We start from the raw sequence: 17,807 nt of genomic DNA, 5'->3' as shown, positions 1-17,807 counted from the left end.
GCTTGTTTCCTGACACTGCAACAATCCCACCGTGATAGATGCCATATCAGTTGATCCACCAGAGGCACACAGCTGATTTGCACATAAGCATTTCCCCATACAGGCTGACCACAGACTCATGCAGACACTTCCAGGTATTGCTGCACATTTGCAATAAAAGCAGTGTGCTGTGGTGGTCAGAATGAGAAGGGAGAGAACTGGTTGGCAACCGGGGAGAATTGGTTCATCTTGTTGCTTTGGCATCATTTTCACTACACGTTTATAGTGCTGTGGTTAAACCACGTTAAACACTCATGGTTTTCCCCAAAGAATCCTGGGAAGGGTAGTTTGTTAAGGGTGCTGGAAGGGCGCCAAAGGTTGTAAAGTGGGAGAAACAGCGACAGTTGGCCTGAGCTCTTTGGGGCTGGGCTGGGTATTTAAGTTTGCTGAATGAATACACACACAGAGAGAGACAGAGACATATAGATATACACATCTCTGCCCTTTTCCACCCCTGAGCAGTGACTCCCGGCATGAAGATCTACATCGACCCTTTCACCTACGAAGACCCCAATGAGGCTGTCAGGGAGTTTGCAAAGGAGATTGACATCTCGTGTGTCAAAATCGAGCAGGTGATTGGTGCAGGTAAGTCCCCGCCCTTGGATGCCTGTGCTGCAACCCCAAACTGTCACAGGGAGAGTGTGTCGATGGGGGGTACAGAGTGCACACCCAGCTGGGGCCATGCCAAAAATCCACATTTTTTAACTTCCATCTTGAAAATCAAGAGTGGGACAGGGGCCATTTCAGGTGGAGCAGAGGTGGGGTTTTCTCTCTCTCTCCCTAGATGGTAGTGGAGCTCTCTTCAGCAGAGCAGCAGCCATTCCCCACCCCACACATTCAGAATATCTCAGATATAGAACAAGCATTTTGGAGGAAAATGGCAGCTACTTCATAAACTGGTGGCCTCTTTTGTGGACCACCATTTCTCCAAAAATGACTCAGAACATTGCTATCTTTAGGACATTCCCTATTCTGGACGGGGGAATAACAATCAAGAACCAGGAAAAGCGCCAAAGAGTTTCTCAACAATCCCCCCCCCAAGTGCCCTCCCCACCTTTGTCAAAACTGCATAAATGGCCCCATTTTATTGGGATGTGATTGGGTTGGCCTACATGCTTCTTTGGGTCCTTTCCAACTCTGCAATCCAAGGATGCTAAGAAATGAGGGAAGGCGCTTGGTGCAGCCTTAGGCCCAGTCTGTTTGGGTGCCTCACTTTCCCATGGGTGGCTCTGACCAAGGGAGGGATCGTGCCATGCTTTTGAACTGGGGGTGGGTGTGAGGAAATGGGGAATAGTGGGAGGTAACCGCTATCTCTCCCCCACCCATTCCCAAAGCTCAGAAACCTAGGGCGCTCTTTCTTCCTACACCCTATTTTCCACTCCAGGGGAGTTTGGCGAGGTGTGCAGTGGCCACCTCAAGCTTCCAGGGAAGAGGGAGAGCTTTGTGGCCATCAAGACGCTGAAATCTGGCTATACCGAGAAGCAGCGGCGGGACTTCCTGAGCGAGGCCAGCATCATGGGCCAGTTTGACCACCCCAACGTCATCCACCTGGAGGGGGTGGTCACCAAGAGCCCCCCTGTCATGATCGTTACAGAATTCATGGAGAACGGCTCGTTGGATTCCTTCCTACGGGTACGCTGTTAATGGGGGAGGCTGGGAGTGGGTTCAATGACTGGTAGAGGTTCCTCATGGAAGCAGCTGTCCTCTTTGTGAGCCTCTCTGAAGAGCTGGAAGAGAGATGCACAAAAGCAGGTGACAAACACACAGAGACAAACACGCACAATTGGAATTGTGTTTCTGCCGAAAAGGGGCTAAATATGTCATCACGTTGACTCCCTTTATTTCTATCCGTTTAAATCGTTTCTATCCCACCTGCAACCTTTCTTTACTGATCAAATTGAACTTTACAAAATATCAAAATGAAACACTACATATGAGAATCGGATACAAAAAGAGAGCGGAGAAGCACATTTAAAGCAGCATAATTAGTGAGAATGCAAAGCAGGTGCTTAAACATTGAAGAAAAGCATTACAAATGTAAATCGAATACCAAAATACAATTAAAATTCCACATGTAAACATCATTAACAGCTAAACAAAATAAATGGAATCGATGTTGTATCCGCACACACAAAGTCTCTGGGTTTGGGCTTAGTTGGAGACAGCCCCCTGTTCGCATTAAGCATTATTTACAAACAGATCACTCACCCACCTCCATGTAGGGCCGTACAAGATCATACAAATAGCAATCTAACCCCTCTCCTCCCTATCTCCCACCCATGTGGATCCTTAATCTATACCAGCTTTTCTCAACCTTGGGTCCCCAGATAGTGTTAGACTACAACTCCCATCATCCTTGGCCACAGGTCCTGTTAGCTTGGAATGATGGGAGTTGTAGTCCAACAACATCTGAGGACTCAAGGTTGAGAGCAGCTGCTCTATTCTCTCACTCCACCAAGTGTATTAAGAGCTGAGTGGTAGGAAGCAGGCCGTGCAGTCAAAGAGAGCATAGAAACAGAGGAAGCTGTCACTTCCTATGGCCCATCAGGTTCCGTACTGTCTACACATGAGTGACAGCAACTCTTCAGGATCTCAAGCCAAGGTCTTTCCTGGCCCTACTTTAGGTGCCATTTGGGCTTGGACCTTGGACCTTCTGCATGCAAAACAGATGCTCTACCACTAAGTTAGCCTCCTTCCCCCAAGGAGTAGTTGTTGCACATGTTGTTTCCTGCATATTGGACGATAATGTTGCCAGACAGGATTTCCTCCCCTCCACATCCTCTGGATAGGGAACTAACTGACTGAGCCTGATTGGTGCAAAACCCTCGAAGAGCAGCAACCTGCTCAGGTCTCTGGGCCAATCGTCAAATATCTCAAGGGCTGCCGCATGGAAGACAGATCAAGCTTGTTTTCTGCAGCTCTTGACTGGAAGACCCAAACCAGGGAATTCAAATTACAAGAAAGGAGATTACGACTAAACATTAGGAAGAACTTTCTGATGGTAAGAGCTATTTGACAATGGAACAGACTATCTTGCAAAGTGGTGGACTCTCCTTCCCTGGAAGTTTATAAACAGAGGCTGGGTGCCCATCCATCAGGGATTCTTTAGTTGTGATTCCTGCATTGCAGGGGTTTGGACTTGATGACCCTTGGGTTCCCTTGTAACCCCATGATTCTATGAAATGCATTAAATTGAGGAAAGTGGCTTGCAGAAATGTGTATATCAGTCAAAACCACTTACATAAATGTGTATAATAGGAAAAATTCACACCAAAAATCTGATAAATTATCATGCAGATTTCTTTTTAAATTTTTTATTGTCTTTGTCATTGCTACAGTTCTGTTTGTTTTTTATATATTTTGTTCTATAGACTTATATATACCGTATTTTTCGCTCCATAAGACGCACCTGACCATAAGATGCACCTAGTTTTTAGAGGAGGAAAGGGGGAAAGCCCTGTTTTGAGGGGGATCAGCTCACAGTTGTGCAGCTTCTTTTGCAAATAATATATTTATAAGAGCATGAGACTCTTAATATCAAGGTCCTGGGTTCAAGCCCCACGTTGGGCAAAAGATTCCTGCATTGCAGGGGTTGGACTAGATGACCCTTGGGGTCCCTTGCGGCTCTACAAGTCTGATTCCATGAGCCAAGGTGATTAGCCAGGTGGTTTGGTGGCCTGAATTCTCCTTGAAACCCCCTCTTGTCCAACCCTGATCCCTGCTTGACCCTGCTGGCCCTTTTCTCTTCTACCCTGCAGCAAAACGATGGTCAGTTCACTGTGATCCAGCTGGTGGGGATGCTACGGGGCATTGCTGCTGGCATGAAGTACCTGGCCGACATGAACTACGTCCACCGTGACCTGGCGGCTCGCAACATCCTCGTCAACAGCAACCTCGTCTGCAAGGTCTCGGACTTCGGCCTCTCCCGCTTCCTGGAAGATGACACCTCGGATCCCACCTACACCAGCGCCCTGGTAAGACACAGGAAGGAAACCTTCCGGGGTGAAGGCAGGATGGAGGGAAAACTCAGTGGTTTCCAAGGTGGTATCAGAGGAAGCAACTCCCACGGCAGGTTGCCAGGAACGGATAAGACAAGGGAAGGTGCTTACCACCTGCTTTTTATTCCGTATTTACAGAGAGAGGCTTGGAACGCAGCCTCTTGAAATAATGGCATTGTCCCAAGTGACTCTCCACCCCCTTTTTCTCCCACTTCCTCATTCGTCATCACTGCCCTACAAGTGGCGCTGAGGACCCTTTGCATTTGAGCCCATTGCTCTCCTACTTTCAAGTCTCATTGGGTTCTGGGAGGGGGGGTCTGGAATGCTTTCTAAAGACACTGTGTCCATCAGCTGTCACCTCCCCCCGGTGTGTCCTCTTCCTCTTCCTCCTCCTCCTCCTCTCCCATTATTTCCCAGCTTTTCCCCTCATCTGCCTCTGAGCTGTGACCTCCCTCAAACCCCTGTTGTAATTCTGAACTGTCTTCTTCTTCTTCTCTGAAAGGGTCAGGCTGGGTAGGTCGTCTCCACCATTCTTCCTCTGCCCAGTCCCTGATAGGTGGTCAGGTGGGTGGTCAATCTCTGGGAGAAAAAACATGCAGCACACTTAAGTGGATAGAGAAAACATCCCCCCTTTCTCTCATAAACACTAGACCTCATGGGCATGCAATGAAGCTGAAAGTCAGAAGATTTGGGACAGATAAAAGCTTATTCATGCAGTGCATAGTTAATCTATGGAACTCACTTCCACAAGAGGTAATGATGGCCAACTTGGATGGCTTTAAAGGAGGATTAAATTCATAGAGAAGAAGGCTATCAATGGTTGCTAGCCATGATGGTTATGCTTTGCCTTCACAGTTGGAGGCAGAAATGCTTCTGAATACGGGTTGCTGGAAACCACAGGAGAAGGGAGAGCACTCTTGTGCTCAAATCCTGCTTGCTGGCTTCCCACGAACAGCTGGTTGGCTGCCATAACAACAGGATGCTGAATGAGATGGGCCATTGGCCTGATCCAGCAAGCTTGAGAGAGCCAGTGTGGTGTAGTGGTTAAGAGCGGTGGACTCGTAATCCGGTGAACCGGGTTCGCGTCTCCGCTCCTCCACATGCAGCTGCTGGGTGACCTTGGGCTAGTCACACTTCTTTGAAGTCTCTCAGCCCCACTCACCTCACAGTGTGTTTGTTGTGGGGGAGGAAGGGAAAGGAGATTGTTAGCCGCTTTGAGACTCCTTCGGGTAGTGATAAAGCGGGATATCCAAACTCTTCTTCTTCTTCTCTTCTATGTTCCCCTCCTGTGAAATTGCCTTGCCACCGCTTCATCACGGGCCTTCTATTCTGATGCTATTCAACTGAGTTCTACTCAAAGTAATGGACCTAAGTGAGGTTGCCCACAAGGAGTTGGGAACGGGTATGCCTGAGAATCTCCAGCTCATCGCTTTAGCAGGAGACCCCCATGGAAGTCTGCTTAAAACGATGTGGGGGTGGGAAACATTTCTCATTTTGCAGCACCTCGCACATGGGGCAGTTGTAAGGTCATGTGGTTAGCAAGTGGACGGCTCCCCCCACCTGTCGAATTTGGCCCTCAAGGCCGGTCCTGGTGAGGATCTGGCCCGTGTGGCCAAAAAGGTTCCCTGCTCCTGGGGCAAATGGTTCAAGAAGTGTTTCCCATAAACACACAAAGAAAACTGTTTCTAGAGTTGGCACAGTGGATCAGAGGACTCTGGGCAGGGCAGGGATGTCTCCCCGTGACGTGAGTTACTCAGCCCAATCATGTACAGGGGAGAAGACACACACAAGAAGTTTGTTCTGGAGAGACGAGTCGGAAGGGTCACGGGGCACCTTATCTGGGTCAACCTTCCACAGGAATCTGGCTTTTCTCTGCAGCAGACAGAAATGGCCTTCGCCAAAGGCCTCTTAACGCAAACCCAGCACGGCAGTGTTAAGAATTTATGGCTCTTCCTCCTTGATGATCAGCGAGGCTGTTGAAGCATCACTGATGCTGGCAATGAAGCCTCTCACGTTGCATTTTTTATTTGGTCGGTGCGAACAGCGCTGGGTGGGGGTCTGGCACTGTGCTGTCACAGAACTGGATCGGTACAGTGAAAACAGGCAACCTAATTTTTCCTGACCTTCCTTGAAAATAAGGAAATATATGGGGGTGGGGGGAGGAAAACCCTTCTGGATGGAGAGCAAAGATCTGCCTCATTCAGCATGTCTTTATCTAGCGGTACCCAACTTGTTGCCACTGGGGAGCACTAACAACAGGGCAGAAACACAAGCATTTGGTATTCAAAGGCAGACTGCACCTCAACATGGGAGTTCTATCTTGCTCTCGTGCCTCGAAAGCTCCCTTCTCATTGTATTTATTCACTTTTGTTTCATAAACTTTATGCACCACTTGGTTGTAAAAAGAAAAACAGCACCAGAAAGCAGTTCGCAAAGAGAATAAAATGAAATTATCGGTGAAAAGTGCAAAAGCAACCCTTTAAGACATTCAAAAGCTAAATTCAGCAACAGATCAAAATACACATCCATGTTCTACATGTCTGTGTAGGCATGCCTCTTTTTTTAAGGTTCCTAGCAGGCGCTGAAAAGAGTACAGGGTCAGTCCAAGACATTTTGGCACCAGAGGCAAACCACAAAATGGCACCCCTTTCCCCACTAGGGAAGAAGGGGCGAGTGAAGGTCTAAATCAGGAACAAGGGGGAAATAAAGATCTGCATTGGGAGCTTCTGTCCCTGTAGATCCTGCTGCCTGAGGCGTTCACCTTACTGTCAGGATGCTGTCAGTGGCTCCCGGCTGGTTGCTCAGGAAAGTATAAAGACAAGGAAAGGTTTCTTACCATCCTTTTTCATTTCGATCTTTACAGAGAGAGGCTATCAAACCCAACTTCTTGGATAATGGCAATGTCCCAAGAAAATCTCCACACACACCCATCTCACCCACTTCCTCATTTGTCACTTCTATGGGTGCTGTTACGTGCCCTCTGTCTTTGAGCTCCTTGCTCTCCTACTTTTAAGACTCGCCAGGTTCTGGGAGATGGGAGGTCTGGGATGCTTTCTAATGACACTGTGTCAGTCAGCTGTTACTCCGCTTCTACTTCCTCCTGCTTCTCTCACATTATTTCCCAACTTTCCCCCTCTTCTGCCTCTGAGCTGTGACCTCCCTCAGTCCACTGTTGTAAATCTATACTGTCTTCCTCTTCCTCCTCCCAGGAAGGGTCAGGATGGGGAGGCGGTCTCCAGCATTCCTCCTCTGCCCAGTCCCTGACACTTACCTTGCCTCATGGGTGGTCCGGCCCTGGTGAAGGCAGCTGCCTGAGTTCCAGCGTGTAGGTTTTTCCACATTAAAATAATGATTTCTTACCAATGTGGAACAGGTATTATGTTTCACCTGTGCTGGTGCCAGTTCTGCCAATTGAAGCGATCAAGTGGGCATATATGGAGTGACTCCCATAGTTTTAAAACCAGTATCTTATGGAGAGGATTCTTAGGTTTGTGGTAGCCTTGCTTGCTTGAAGTAACCTGGACTCAGCAGCCCACATTGAATGCTATCACTTCACCAACCAGTGAAATATTCAACTGAGGAGTCAGGGGATGAGAGACTTGCACTTGCATTAATGGTGCTGCGGTGCTGCCAGGTATGAGTACAGGTGCAACTGGACCTATGCCAACATACTAGCCTCCTTACAAGAAGTTGGTTAGGGCTAACTCTTATTTACTTGTTCCCCACTGACTCCATTAGCAGTCATTCCACTTGGCTGGGGCTGATGCAAGCAACCCAAGCGAGAAACCCTGTGCTCCACCCCCACTACAGGGCGGAAAGATCCCGATCCGTTGGACAGCACCGGAAGCCATCCAGTACCGAAAGTTCACTTCTGCAAGTGACGTGTGGAGCTACGGAATAGTCATGTGGGAGGTGATGTCCTATGGAGAGCGGCCGTACTGGGACATGACCAACCAAGATGTAAGTATGAGGGACTGCTGGTGAAACAGGGTATGTTTAGCCTGGAGAAGGGAAGACTGAGAGATGATAGGGCTGTCACATGGAACAAGATGGGTTTCTGCTGCTCCAGAGGGTAGGACCTGAACAATTGGACTCAAATGACAAGAAAGGAAATTCCAATTACGTAAATATTAAGAAGAACTTCTTGATGGTAAGAGCTGTTTGACAGTGGAACAGACTTTCTCCAGAAGGTGGTCAGCTCTCCTTTTTGGAGGTTTTTTAGCAGAGGTTGGATGGAGGTCTGGCAGGGATTTGCTGAAAATCCACTTGGCTGCCAGTCTGTTTCTGGGGACAATTCAAAGTGCTGGTTATGACTTATACTGTATAGTTAGGTGGGGGTTATTTTGTTTTTATTTTGTTTTGCTTTTTAGGAAAGGACATTTAATAGTGCTGTGCTGTTTTTAATATCTGCATTTTGATAGATTCCCCCCTTACATTGTTTTAATTCTATCAAGGTTTAATTGTTATTTAATGATGGCCTTTTATACGTTTTTGAATTTTATCTGTGGTTTGTATTTTTGTCTGTAAGCCACTTTGAGTCCCAATCTAGGGAATAGGCGGGATATTAATAATAATCTTAAGCCAAGGGTGGCATTCTGTCTCAGCCTGTGGACTGCTGTCATTCTCAGTCTGATGTCAAATCCCTGCCCATGTAGGAACATGATCGTCTCAGGGAGCTGCCTCAGTTCATAGCAGCTCCCAGCCTATCTCCTTGGCGGGCTCCTTCTGCTCTGTGCTCCTGCCCTTCCTCCAGCCCTGGAGCGCTCCACCCCAGAAGCCATTGCTGGCTAATTGACAGTGATCTTTCCAGCAAGGGCAGAGCATTCAGTAACTTCACCCCCTATTAGCCTCCTCGACCCGGGCTGCGAACACCAGCAGAGGGGAAAACCGCTCATGTCTCCAGCAGGGCATTTGTGCCGGTAGCATAGCAGGTGGGGGAGGGGAGAGGAGAGGAGCTCCTGGAGGGGGGGGAGCAATTTAATGTGTGTGTATTTGCATGTGCATAATGTGCATTGTCACATCCCCAATTACGGATTGGGAGCGGCAGCCTTGGCCGTCAGACGTCAAGGCCGATGGATGCTTAGGCAATATTTCCCTTTGGATGTGGATTAAGTCTGTTGATGTGGCCAATTAATGAGGCGCTTCAGACAATGAAGGAGGGGAAAGCTGTGGCTGAACCTGTGAATGAACTCTCAAGTCGCATTTGTTTCCATGAGAACGGTGTCATTTAGCCATCACCGGTTGGCTAGCAGTCAGCATCTACAGGACAAAAAGATGTATGTGGGCTTTTCTCCCCCCCCCTTGCAGGTAATAAACGCCATTGAGCAAGATTATCGGTTGCCACCACCCATGGATTGCCCCAGTGCCTTGCACCAGCTCATGTTGGACTGCTGGCAGAAGGACCGTAACCACAGGCCCAAATTTGGACAGATTGTCAACACCTTAGACAAGATGATCCGGAACCCAAACAGCCTGAAAGCCATGGCACCCCTTTCCTCTGGGTAGGAAGCAGGGCACACAATGGGGTTAGGGCTGATGGGAAATGGAGTTCAGCATCTTCTGGGTGGCAGCAGGTTGGGGAAGGCTGCTCCAGAATTTTACCCAAGCTAAAATGGATTACTGGTTTCCCAGAGCTGGCACTTTGGGTCAGGGATGTCTACATGCAGTGCTTTACTGTTGAGTGCTGAAGATGCTTGAGGTTCACAAGGGAGGCAGGTGGAGTCTAGTTGTCAGGAGTCCATGTCAAGCAGGGAGCCTACAGGACCTTGGACAGCTCCAAGGGGGTCCTGCAAAGGCAGCTGCCAGAGAAGACCTCTAGATAGAGAGCCAGAGCCAACTGAAGCCTTATGCAGGCTGATCCTTCCAGCTCCCAGGTGGGGGGGAGGGAACTACCTGGCTGGCCAAAGGGCCATTGCCTTCTTCTGCCATTGTTGCCTTTTGCAAGAAAGAGCCACTGCAGGAGACTCGTCTTTTGAATCACAGGGTGGTGGCCAAGATGCATTCCCTGACCACAAGGGTCCCAAATGAAACACCTGGGGTCTCCCCTGAGAAAGTAGTCTGGGACCTGTCCTCATTGAAGTCCTCCACCATGCACGTCATGGCCCCTGAATCATAAGAGTTTCCAAGAATGTGGGTCAGGTCCCCTGAACCAAGAGGGTCTTCCAGCCCTACCTGGTGATGCCAGGGATTACACCAGGGACCTTCTGCATGCAAAGCAGGTGCTACAGCACTTCCCTTGTGAAAATGAACAGTGTGGGTTTCTTCCATGCCAAACAAATCCAGATCTTTTCTTCTGCTCTTCTGTTGCTATCTCCACCCCCCCTCCAGGATTAACCTCCCCTTACTGGACCGCACCATTCCAGACTATTCCAGTTTCAACACCGTGGATGAGTGGCTTGAAGCCATCAAGATGGGGCAGTACAAGGAGAGCTTTGCCAGTGCTGGCTTCACCAACTTCGACGTGGTGTCCCAAATGAACATGGAGTAAGTTCCAGGGGAGAAGAGGTGGATGAGTACTAGCCATGAGGACTATGTTCTCAGCAATGCCTCTGAATACCAGTTGTTGGGAATTACAAGTGGAGAGAGTTGTTGTCGCACTCAGGTCCTGCTTGCAGGCTTCCCATGAAGGCATTTGGTTGACCACTTAGCAAAGCTAAGCAGGGTACAGTATGGTTTCAAACTGGATGGGGGACCACATGTTGAGATTCATGGTCCCTTCCAACTCTATGATCGTATGACTGCGTCTATAATTAATAGTGTGCAATGCCCCCAATTTTTGCCACCACTAATGCTTCTCTCTTGTTGTTGCTGTGGGTCTTTTTTCTCCCCTAGGGACATCCTGCGAGTAGGGGTCACATTAGCTGGGCACCAGAAGAAAATCCTGAACAGTATCCAGGTGATGCGAGCACAGATGAATCAAATCCAGTCCGTGGAGGTTTGAGAAGCTGGGTACTTGCACACACCTCTTCCTCAAGGTCCTGTTCCCCTTTTGTCCCTGTGTGTCTGAGCCCTTGGGCGGGTCTTAATGCTCCCCCATGGAGACGGCAGCTACAGGGAAGGGGCAGCCACAGGGCAAAGATGCTGCAGACTTCAAGAATCCAGAAAAAAAGGGAAGAGGAAGGACTCTTATTTAGAAGGATGTTTTAAAATGAAACAGAACCGCAGTGGATTTCTCTTTAAGGGCTCTGAGACAAGCAAGCTAGGGAGGGATCCAGAGGGACCCTTTCGCCCTCCTCCTTTGCACGAGTTGGACCTCCTGGGGCACAGAGTGGACCAGAAAGTCTTCAGGGAGGGGGGGGAGGTTACAAAACTGCATGTCCCTACAAGTGTTGCTGGGCATGCCCTCCCCTTCCCACAACAGCCAGCAGATCTGCGGACCGAAGAGGGGACAGGTGCCAGCAAACTTTCCACCCATGTAATGGGGTCACCTCTAGAGTCACAGACTTCAGAGATGGACACGTCTTTTTAACTTCCTTTCCTCTGAAGGACTGGATCTGGGCGAAGCTCACCTACCCACCCATCCACCCACCCATACCTCCTCCTCTGTACGAAAGAGAATCTTTGCCCCACACTGGGGAAAGCAAAGTCATGGGGCTTTCGGAGGTCTTGGTCTCTGTTGCGCTGGGACTGTTTTTGCAAGCGGCGCCTCCTAGAGGCTCTGCGCGCTGCACTTCCCGGTGGCAGTTCCTACATATCAATATGCACAAGACATTTGAGAAGGCTTCATGGTTTGCCAATGACCTGCTTCTGGCGGGAAACTCCCTGCCCCTCTCGTCCTGTTCCATGCAGTATGTTGTAGATTTGATGTGCATTTCCATCTGGTTGTCGTTGTTCCATCTTTTTCTACTTTGTTTACAATGGGATGTGGGGGGGAGGGGGGAAGTATTATTTTGGGGGGAGCCGAGTTGTTTTGTTTTTAACAAAAAGAAAAAAGAAAACAGGATGGCAAATCCACTGTTCTTCTCTCCCAGGGACACTCTGTTGTCTCCTCCTGGGCAGCTTCCTGGCTGAGCACTCCCAGGGGGCCATGAGCATTTCGGACACACTCTAACCCCTTCCCCCTGTTCTGCCAGGCTGCTCCTAAGTCTTTTGTCATCCCTTAGCAGTTGTCTCAAAGTTAGTTGGCTTGTCTGCTGTTTCATATTGGGGACCCCTTGCTGAACCTCGTGCAGAGATGTTGTGATAGTTTTCAAAAATGATACCAACTTGGGAATTGCTCCGAGGGGGCCTTAAACTGAGAAGTTCAGCTGGGAGTGAAGGAACATCTAAGAGGGCTGGAGGAGCGTGGGGCAATGGTTCTTGAAGTCCTCTGACACACCCTCAACTGTCCTTCAGCATCCTGAGGAGACTGGAAACAAAAGTGGAGGAAGGTCAACAACAGGGGAGCCTGTAGCCTTGTCAGGAAAGGCTCACGGCAGGACTTTTAACCTCCAGCCCAAGGCCCCATATCTCAGTCTCGGCAGCCACAAGTTGGAGCCCAGCTGGTGCTCAGCACATGGGTGGTATTGTGGGTCTCAGACCTGCCATGGCCAAGCTCTGGCAGGTTGTGAGAAGACTGTTGGTTGGAGCTTAACCTTGCAGAAAGTCTCTCCTCACTGACTCAGTCTGTCCTTCTGAAGGTTCAAAGAACAGGGAAAGTTGTGAATAGTTTGGAAACCCACCATGTCACTGTCAGGGGGATCACAGGTTGGAAAGGGTCACTCTGCTTAGCTCAGGGTCTCTTATTTCTGTAGGGGAAGGTAATGATAACCAGCAGTGCCAATAGTTCCACAGAATTTTCATCTCTCCGGGTTTGAGAGACAAAGGCCTGGTTCAGGGATAATGGAAAATTGCAGACATCTGCTACATGAATGAGCAGTGCTTCCTCTTTCAAGCAAATCAGAAGGAGTTTGTAAACTTTGGCTTCTAATTTTAAAGTAGTAATGATTCCCCATGACATCCAAACTTTAAAGAAATGTGGTTTGTTTCACCTTAGAGAGAACTATCTGGGATCCAGACTAAAGACAAATGCAGAATAAAATGTATCCCCAAATAAAAGCTTAGATTTATTTTTTATCAATTAAATATTGCACAGATGGTCATGAAAGTACACAGAAGGAGAGGAAAACTCTGGGAGAATGGAAAAAACAAACAGGAAGAAGGGAACTCTGATGGGGCAGAAGAATGGGGCAGCTTTTGGAGATGTCAGAGGCTGCATAAAAGAAGGAGTCCTAGGTGGCTCCTGGTTTCTAGCTTTGAACAAATCATGCTTTCCAGTATTCAGATGTCATAAAGAATTGACGTAGAGCTAATGAGATCAACCAGCACTAAAACATTTTTTCAGATCCTGGTTTGTTCTTAAATCCTAGTTTAAACAAACCTTCAGTCCTTGAGTTCGGACATTGTGGGGAACTGTGCCTTGGTTAAAAATAGATCAAAAACATCTGATCTCTTCCTTGTGACCAGAAAAGAGGAAAAGAAGAAAAGGAAAGATGCAAGCCTTAGCTTGTTCGCATGGCAGAAAGCCCCAATTTTCTGTTACTCCTGAACTGGGCTGCTGTAGATAGGTTACCTGGGCTGATTAAAAAATAAATAAATACAAATGCTGGCAAAAGTACATATACCATCTTGTGGACTTGCCAGAGGTGTGCGCGCATTGCAGGGAGAAACAGATGTCAGTGCCCTGAAATCTGTCATAATCCCATACAGCTATCACAGAATCAGGTGTAGCTTGGTTGTACAGAGCAAAGAGCTCTTACAATGCCATGGGTAGCTTTCATCCCATTGGTTGGTGGGGCAGGGTGTCCCATTCCAATCCATCCCCATTTAGTGCCACACCAAGCTATCCCCTAGAACCTGAGCCAGCCTTGGCCTTTGTGCTCTGCTGCCTTCCTTCTGGTCTTCCGTGCAAGCTCCTTTGCACGGGAGGGAAGGACCTGACATATCTTTGCACTAAAGCTGCCCTGACCCTTCCCTCCTGACTAAGGCCCGGTCTTGTTCCACTGGGTGCTGCTGGCGTCATGGGAGGGAGGGCAGGGGAGCTGTCTTCACCAGCAGAGTTAACACAACACAACACAGACATCTTCCTGAGCCATTTCACTGTATTTGTGTGTGTGTGTGAGAGAGAGAGTGCGCTCACAGCACGCCTAATGCAGACTACGATTTCAAGAGAAGGGGGCTGATGGAGACTCACCTCATTTCTTCCATTGTTCTAATGAGATGGGACTCACCCATCTATGCTAGATATTTCATTGTGACCTCACCAGGATCCTGGAAATCTCCCCTCTTTCTCCTCGACTGTGCTTCCCCCCGCATACATGCACACTCGACTTTTCTCTGTCCTTAAGCCAGCAGAGAGACTTATTTTGCAGGTATTTCAAGGGCGGTGTCAGAATTCGGAATCAGGACTGTGCCATGCACAGCGCTTGCCTTTAATGCACCAGAGCTGTCCTGTCGGTCCGCATCACCCGATTGCAACTACTTGAGTCACCCTTCTGATTTCTTCCAACACGCTGAGCCAGCACCCAACCTCTCCTCATCCCATGCCTGCCACCTTCCTCTGCCGTCGCCACGTTTTTTTTTAGCAATCCTGGAACTGAAACTGGATTGGCAGCATTCTGTTGAAGATAGCAATAAATCGTCAGGCCCTGGGCCCTGGAAGTTCTGGACACTGTGATAGGGCTAGGAGTGGAGAGGGATGGCGTGCTGTGTCAGAAAGAGCAACTTTCTCAGTAGGGCCCCAGGATTTGCATATCAAAGGCAAGCACTTTGGGGCTGCTGGGAGAGAGGAGCAGAGAAAAGCAATTCCTAAATGCAAAAGTCTGATAGAACGCTCAAATATTTCACTGTGATTTTCTTTTATTTAAAGCAGAACAGTAACTGAACTGGAATGGAACTTCCTTGGTTTAAGACAGGGGTGGAGAAGCCTCTGGTAGGTAGCTTCATTAGGTCCACCAGTCTCCGGATTTGGAACACTAGGATGTTTTGGTCAAGCCATGCTCACATGTCCTACATCCGATGACATACTTTATGTCAGGTGTGGGGCAGATAAGCATGCAGCTGGGCTGGAAGCAGGGGGTGTTGCTGTTACCACCAATCAGCTGATCATCAGGGCAAGTGAAGTGCAGTGCCTATACCCACACAGTTGGCTTTCAAGCCACATGGGCAAAAATGGGTTGCCTGGCATTGATGTCAGGTGATTGACAGGTGGGCAGGCTGCCTGCAACCTGCCAAACCTGACCCAGAGTGGGATGGGGAGGTAAGGATCCAGCCCATTAGCCAGATCCAGTTCACCACCCCTGCTTTAAAACTCTACCCGTGAACAAACCCAGCTTGCAGTGCAATCCTATACATGCCAACTCAAGAAGTCAGTCCCACTGAATTCAGTGGAACAAATGAGTTGTGTGTTGGGTTTCAGAACCAGGTGCTTCTTCTCATCTGGTCTTCTTTTATGCATTAAAGCTTAGCTTTGAGTCCTCCAGGTGCTGTTGGTTTCATAACATACATCAGCCCTTGCCAGCCTGATCAATGGTTGTGGGGTATAGAAATTGGCTCCCAGCAATATTGGGAGGGCTGCAGGTTCCCCAGCCCTGTGTTAGGCCTTGGTCTCTGCTGCCCAACCCCACCCTTTGCACATGCCCAGTAGCATGGAAGCCGTTTCCCCATGGTACCATCACACACTGCTGAGGATAATGATGGATTGATTATCCAAAGGGTGGAAGAAAATATGAGATGCTGAGAGAACAGACATGGGTCAGATTGGGTTCATCCTAGGTGGATATTCCTTCTACTGGGGAATCATACCTATAAGGTGGGGTTACAGCCTGTCCCTCTTGTGACTTCCAGGAAGACTCAATGGCCTCAGCATCTCCCTTGCCTTTCTTTCATGAGAACAGGCTTTCCAGAGGCCTTGGGCTATCTAAAGAAACAGGCTAGAAGGCTCTGGTCTGGCTCTTGCGGGCTGCCTTGTCTGTGCCCCCTTTCAGTTTTGTCTACACTTCCATGTTCTGCAGATCAGCAAAGAGGAGCCAGATGTTGGGGAATACCTATCAGCCCCTACAGCCAGCAGGGCCAGTGGTCAGGGATTATGGGAGTCCAGCAACATCTAGAAGGCCATAATAGTAGATGGCTACTGTTTTAAATTCTGGGTGGGCCCTGCAGCAACTGATGCAGCCTGGCCTTGTTCTCAGATACTTGCTGTCCTCTTCAAGCTGGACGTCTTTTGATTCATGCCCCATCACCAGTTCCAGGGGTAGACTTTGGTTTTTAAGTTCCATGCCCACTCCAATAAGGATGAAACCGGCTGATGGGCTGTAGCTCAGGGGTAGAGCACCTTCTTTGCATGCAGAAGGTCCCAGGTTCAATCTCCAGGCAGGGCTAGGAAAGACCCCTGCCTGCTGCTTCCAGTGCCCCTGTGTTCTAATGCTGCTAGAAAGACAACTGGAAACACCACTGTTGTTGCCACCAAGTTGGGAGATCTCTTACTGCAAGGGTTAGAACAGCAGGTGACAGTTTCACCTACAACAGTATCAGGATTAAAAGAGAGTACATTGGGGGTGGTTTCTGAGAGATCTTTCCCTTCTTGCTGCTTGATAGGTTAGATGTGTCCCTGTGAACAGTACAGGAAGCACTTCCCTGGCTCTGAAAGGTTTCATTTAACCACAATCGACATTAGCCCATCACTCATTCCAACTGGCTACCATAGTTCACATCCAGTCTGTGATTCCTGATTGGCTAGTATCATTGCATCCAGTGCATGATTCCTGATTGGCTGGAACCAACCAAGAGGTTGAAATGAACACTACTGAAAAAACAGCAGATGTAGGAGGGAAGAGTGGCGGCCAACTGCAACAAACAGCCCTGAAAAAAGTCATAGCATCATAGAATGATTCCTTCAGCAGCATCTGGAGTCATCTGGTCCAACTTCCTGCAATGCAGGAATGACAGCTAAAGGATCTTTTTTTCCCCCAGAAGATCCCCATGCACCAACCATCACCAGTCTCAAGATGAAAACCAAACTGGCCAGGCGTTTGTTGCCACTTTGGGTTCTCTCCTACCCCACCCCTACCCTGCAGCCCTGCACCTCAGCTCTGGCTCAGAGCAACGTCTTCAGTTTCCAAGCCTCTTCTCCCTGCTCAATGGTGACCCATTTACTGCACAGGTCTCTACTTCAGAATGCCTGCGCAATCTCCACCTGCCCATGGGCCATGGCCTTGGGTGTGCGACATTTGCTGTTCCCCTGACCATGTTTGTATTTTTTAGAAAATGTGAATAGGTAAGTGGCGTTCCAGCCCTGCTCACATGGGGGTGTCTTCCATTCCGACCAGGGCCTTCTCCTGGCTCCATGATGCATCTTTTGATGTTGCTGGGGAGGAAAGAATAATAATGAATAATAATAATAATAAACCAGATGTATTTATAAAGGAAACAAAATCTGCTGCTCCGATGCCTTTGTAGGAGTATTTTTAAGAAGACTTTTTTTTCAAAATAAATGTGAAGTGTAAAAGTTTGAAGCACTCACTGGCGGGCTCTTATTCTTTGTTCGCCATCTGTCGACTGCCTCGTTGGATAACCATGCAGAATGGAAGTGAAGCTTGGGAATGGCTCTGGCTTTTAGGCAGTCCTGCCTGATGGAGCCTGCAGGCCTCACTCCCCATAAGCCTACCAAGGTTGGGGGAGGGGGGCTAAAATTCAGCCTGAAGGTCACATTCCATTCTGGGCAAGCTTCCACATGCCAGAGGCAGGTAAGGGCACAGGTAAAAGTAGGCAGAGCTAGAAATGGAAAGACTCGAG

The 17,807-nt window shown here is 48.7% G+C and overlaps 1 protein-coding gene across 12 annotated transcripts in view; it reads left to right on the top strand.

The window, feature by feature from the left end:
- EPHB2 (EPH receptor B2) overlaps window positions 1-17,505 on the top strand; it is a 128,882-nt gene extending 111,377 nt beyond the window's left edge. For 5 of the 12 annotated variants that reach the window (XM_081201450.1, XM_081201446.1, XM_081201444.1 and 2 more), the window contains exons 10-16: window positions 499-624; window positions 1,424-1,671; window positions 3,798-4,013; window positions 7,776-7,997; window positions 9,345-9,538; window positions 10,365-10,520; window positions 10,869-17,505. In XM_081201450.1, coding sequence (XP_081057576.1) covers window positions 499-624; window positions 1,424-1,671; window positions 3,798-4,013; window positions 7,776-7,997; window positions 9,345-9,538; window positions 10,365-10,520; window positions 10,869-10,977 — 1,271 coding nt within the window. In that variant the 3' untranslated portion in view covers window positions 10,978-17,505. The remainder of the gene's footprint in view (window positions 1-498; window positions 625-1,423; window positions 1,672-3,797; window positions 4,014-7,775; window positions 7,998-9,344; window positions 9,539-10,364; window positions 10,521-10,868) is intronic. The other 7 variants (XM_081201442.1, XM_081201441.1, XM_081201449.1 and 4 more) reach the window with 3 other exon arrangements.
- Window positions 17,506-17,807: the final 302 nt, after the last annotated feature.

Source organism: Podarcis bocagei, assembly GCF_964188305.1.
Source record: "Podarcis bocagei genome assembly, chromosome: 7".
NCBI classification, from domain to species: Eukaryota; Metazoa; Chordata; class Lepidosauria; order Squamata; family Lacertidae; genus Podarcis; species Podarcis bocagei.
Note: the sequence above shows the minus strand (reverse complement) of the source record. Positions and strands in the feature narration are given on the sequence as shown.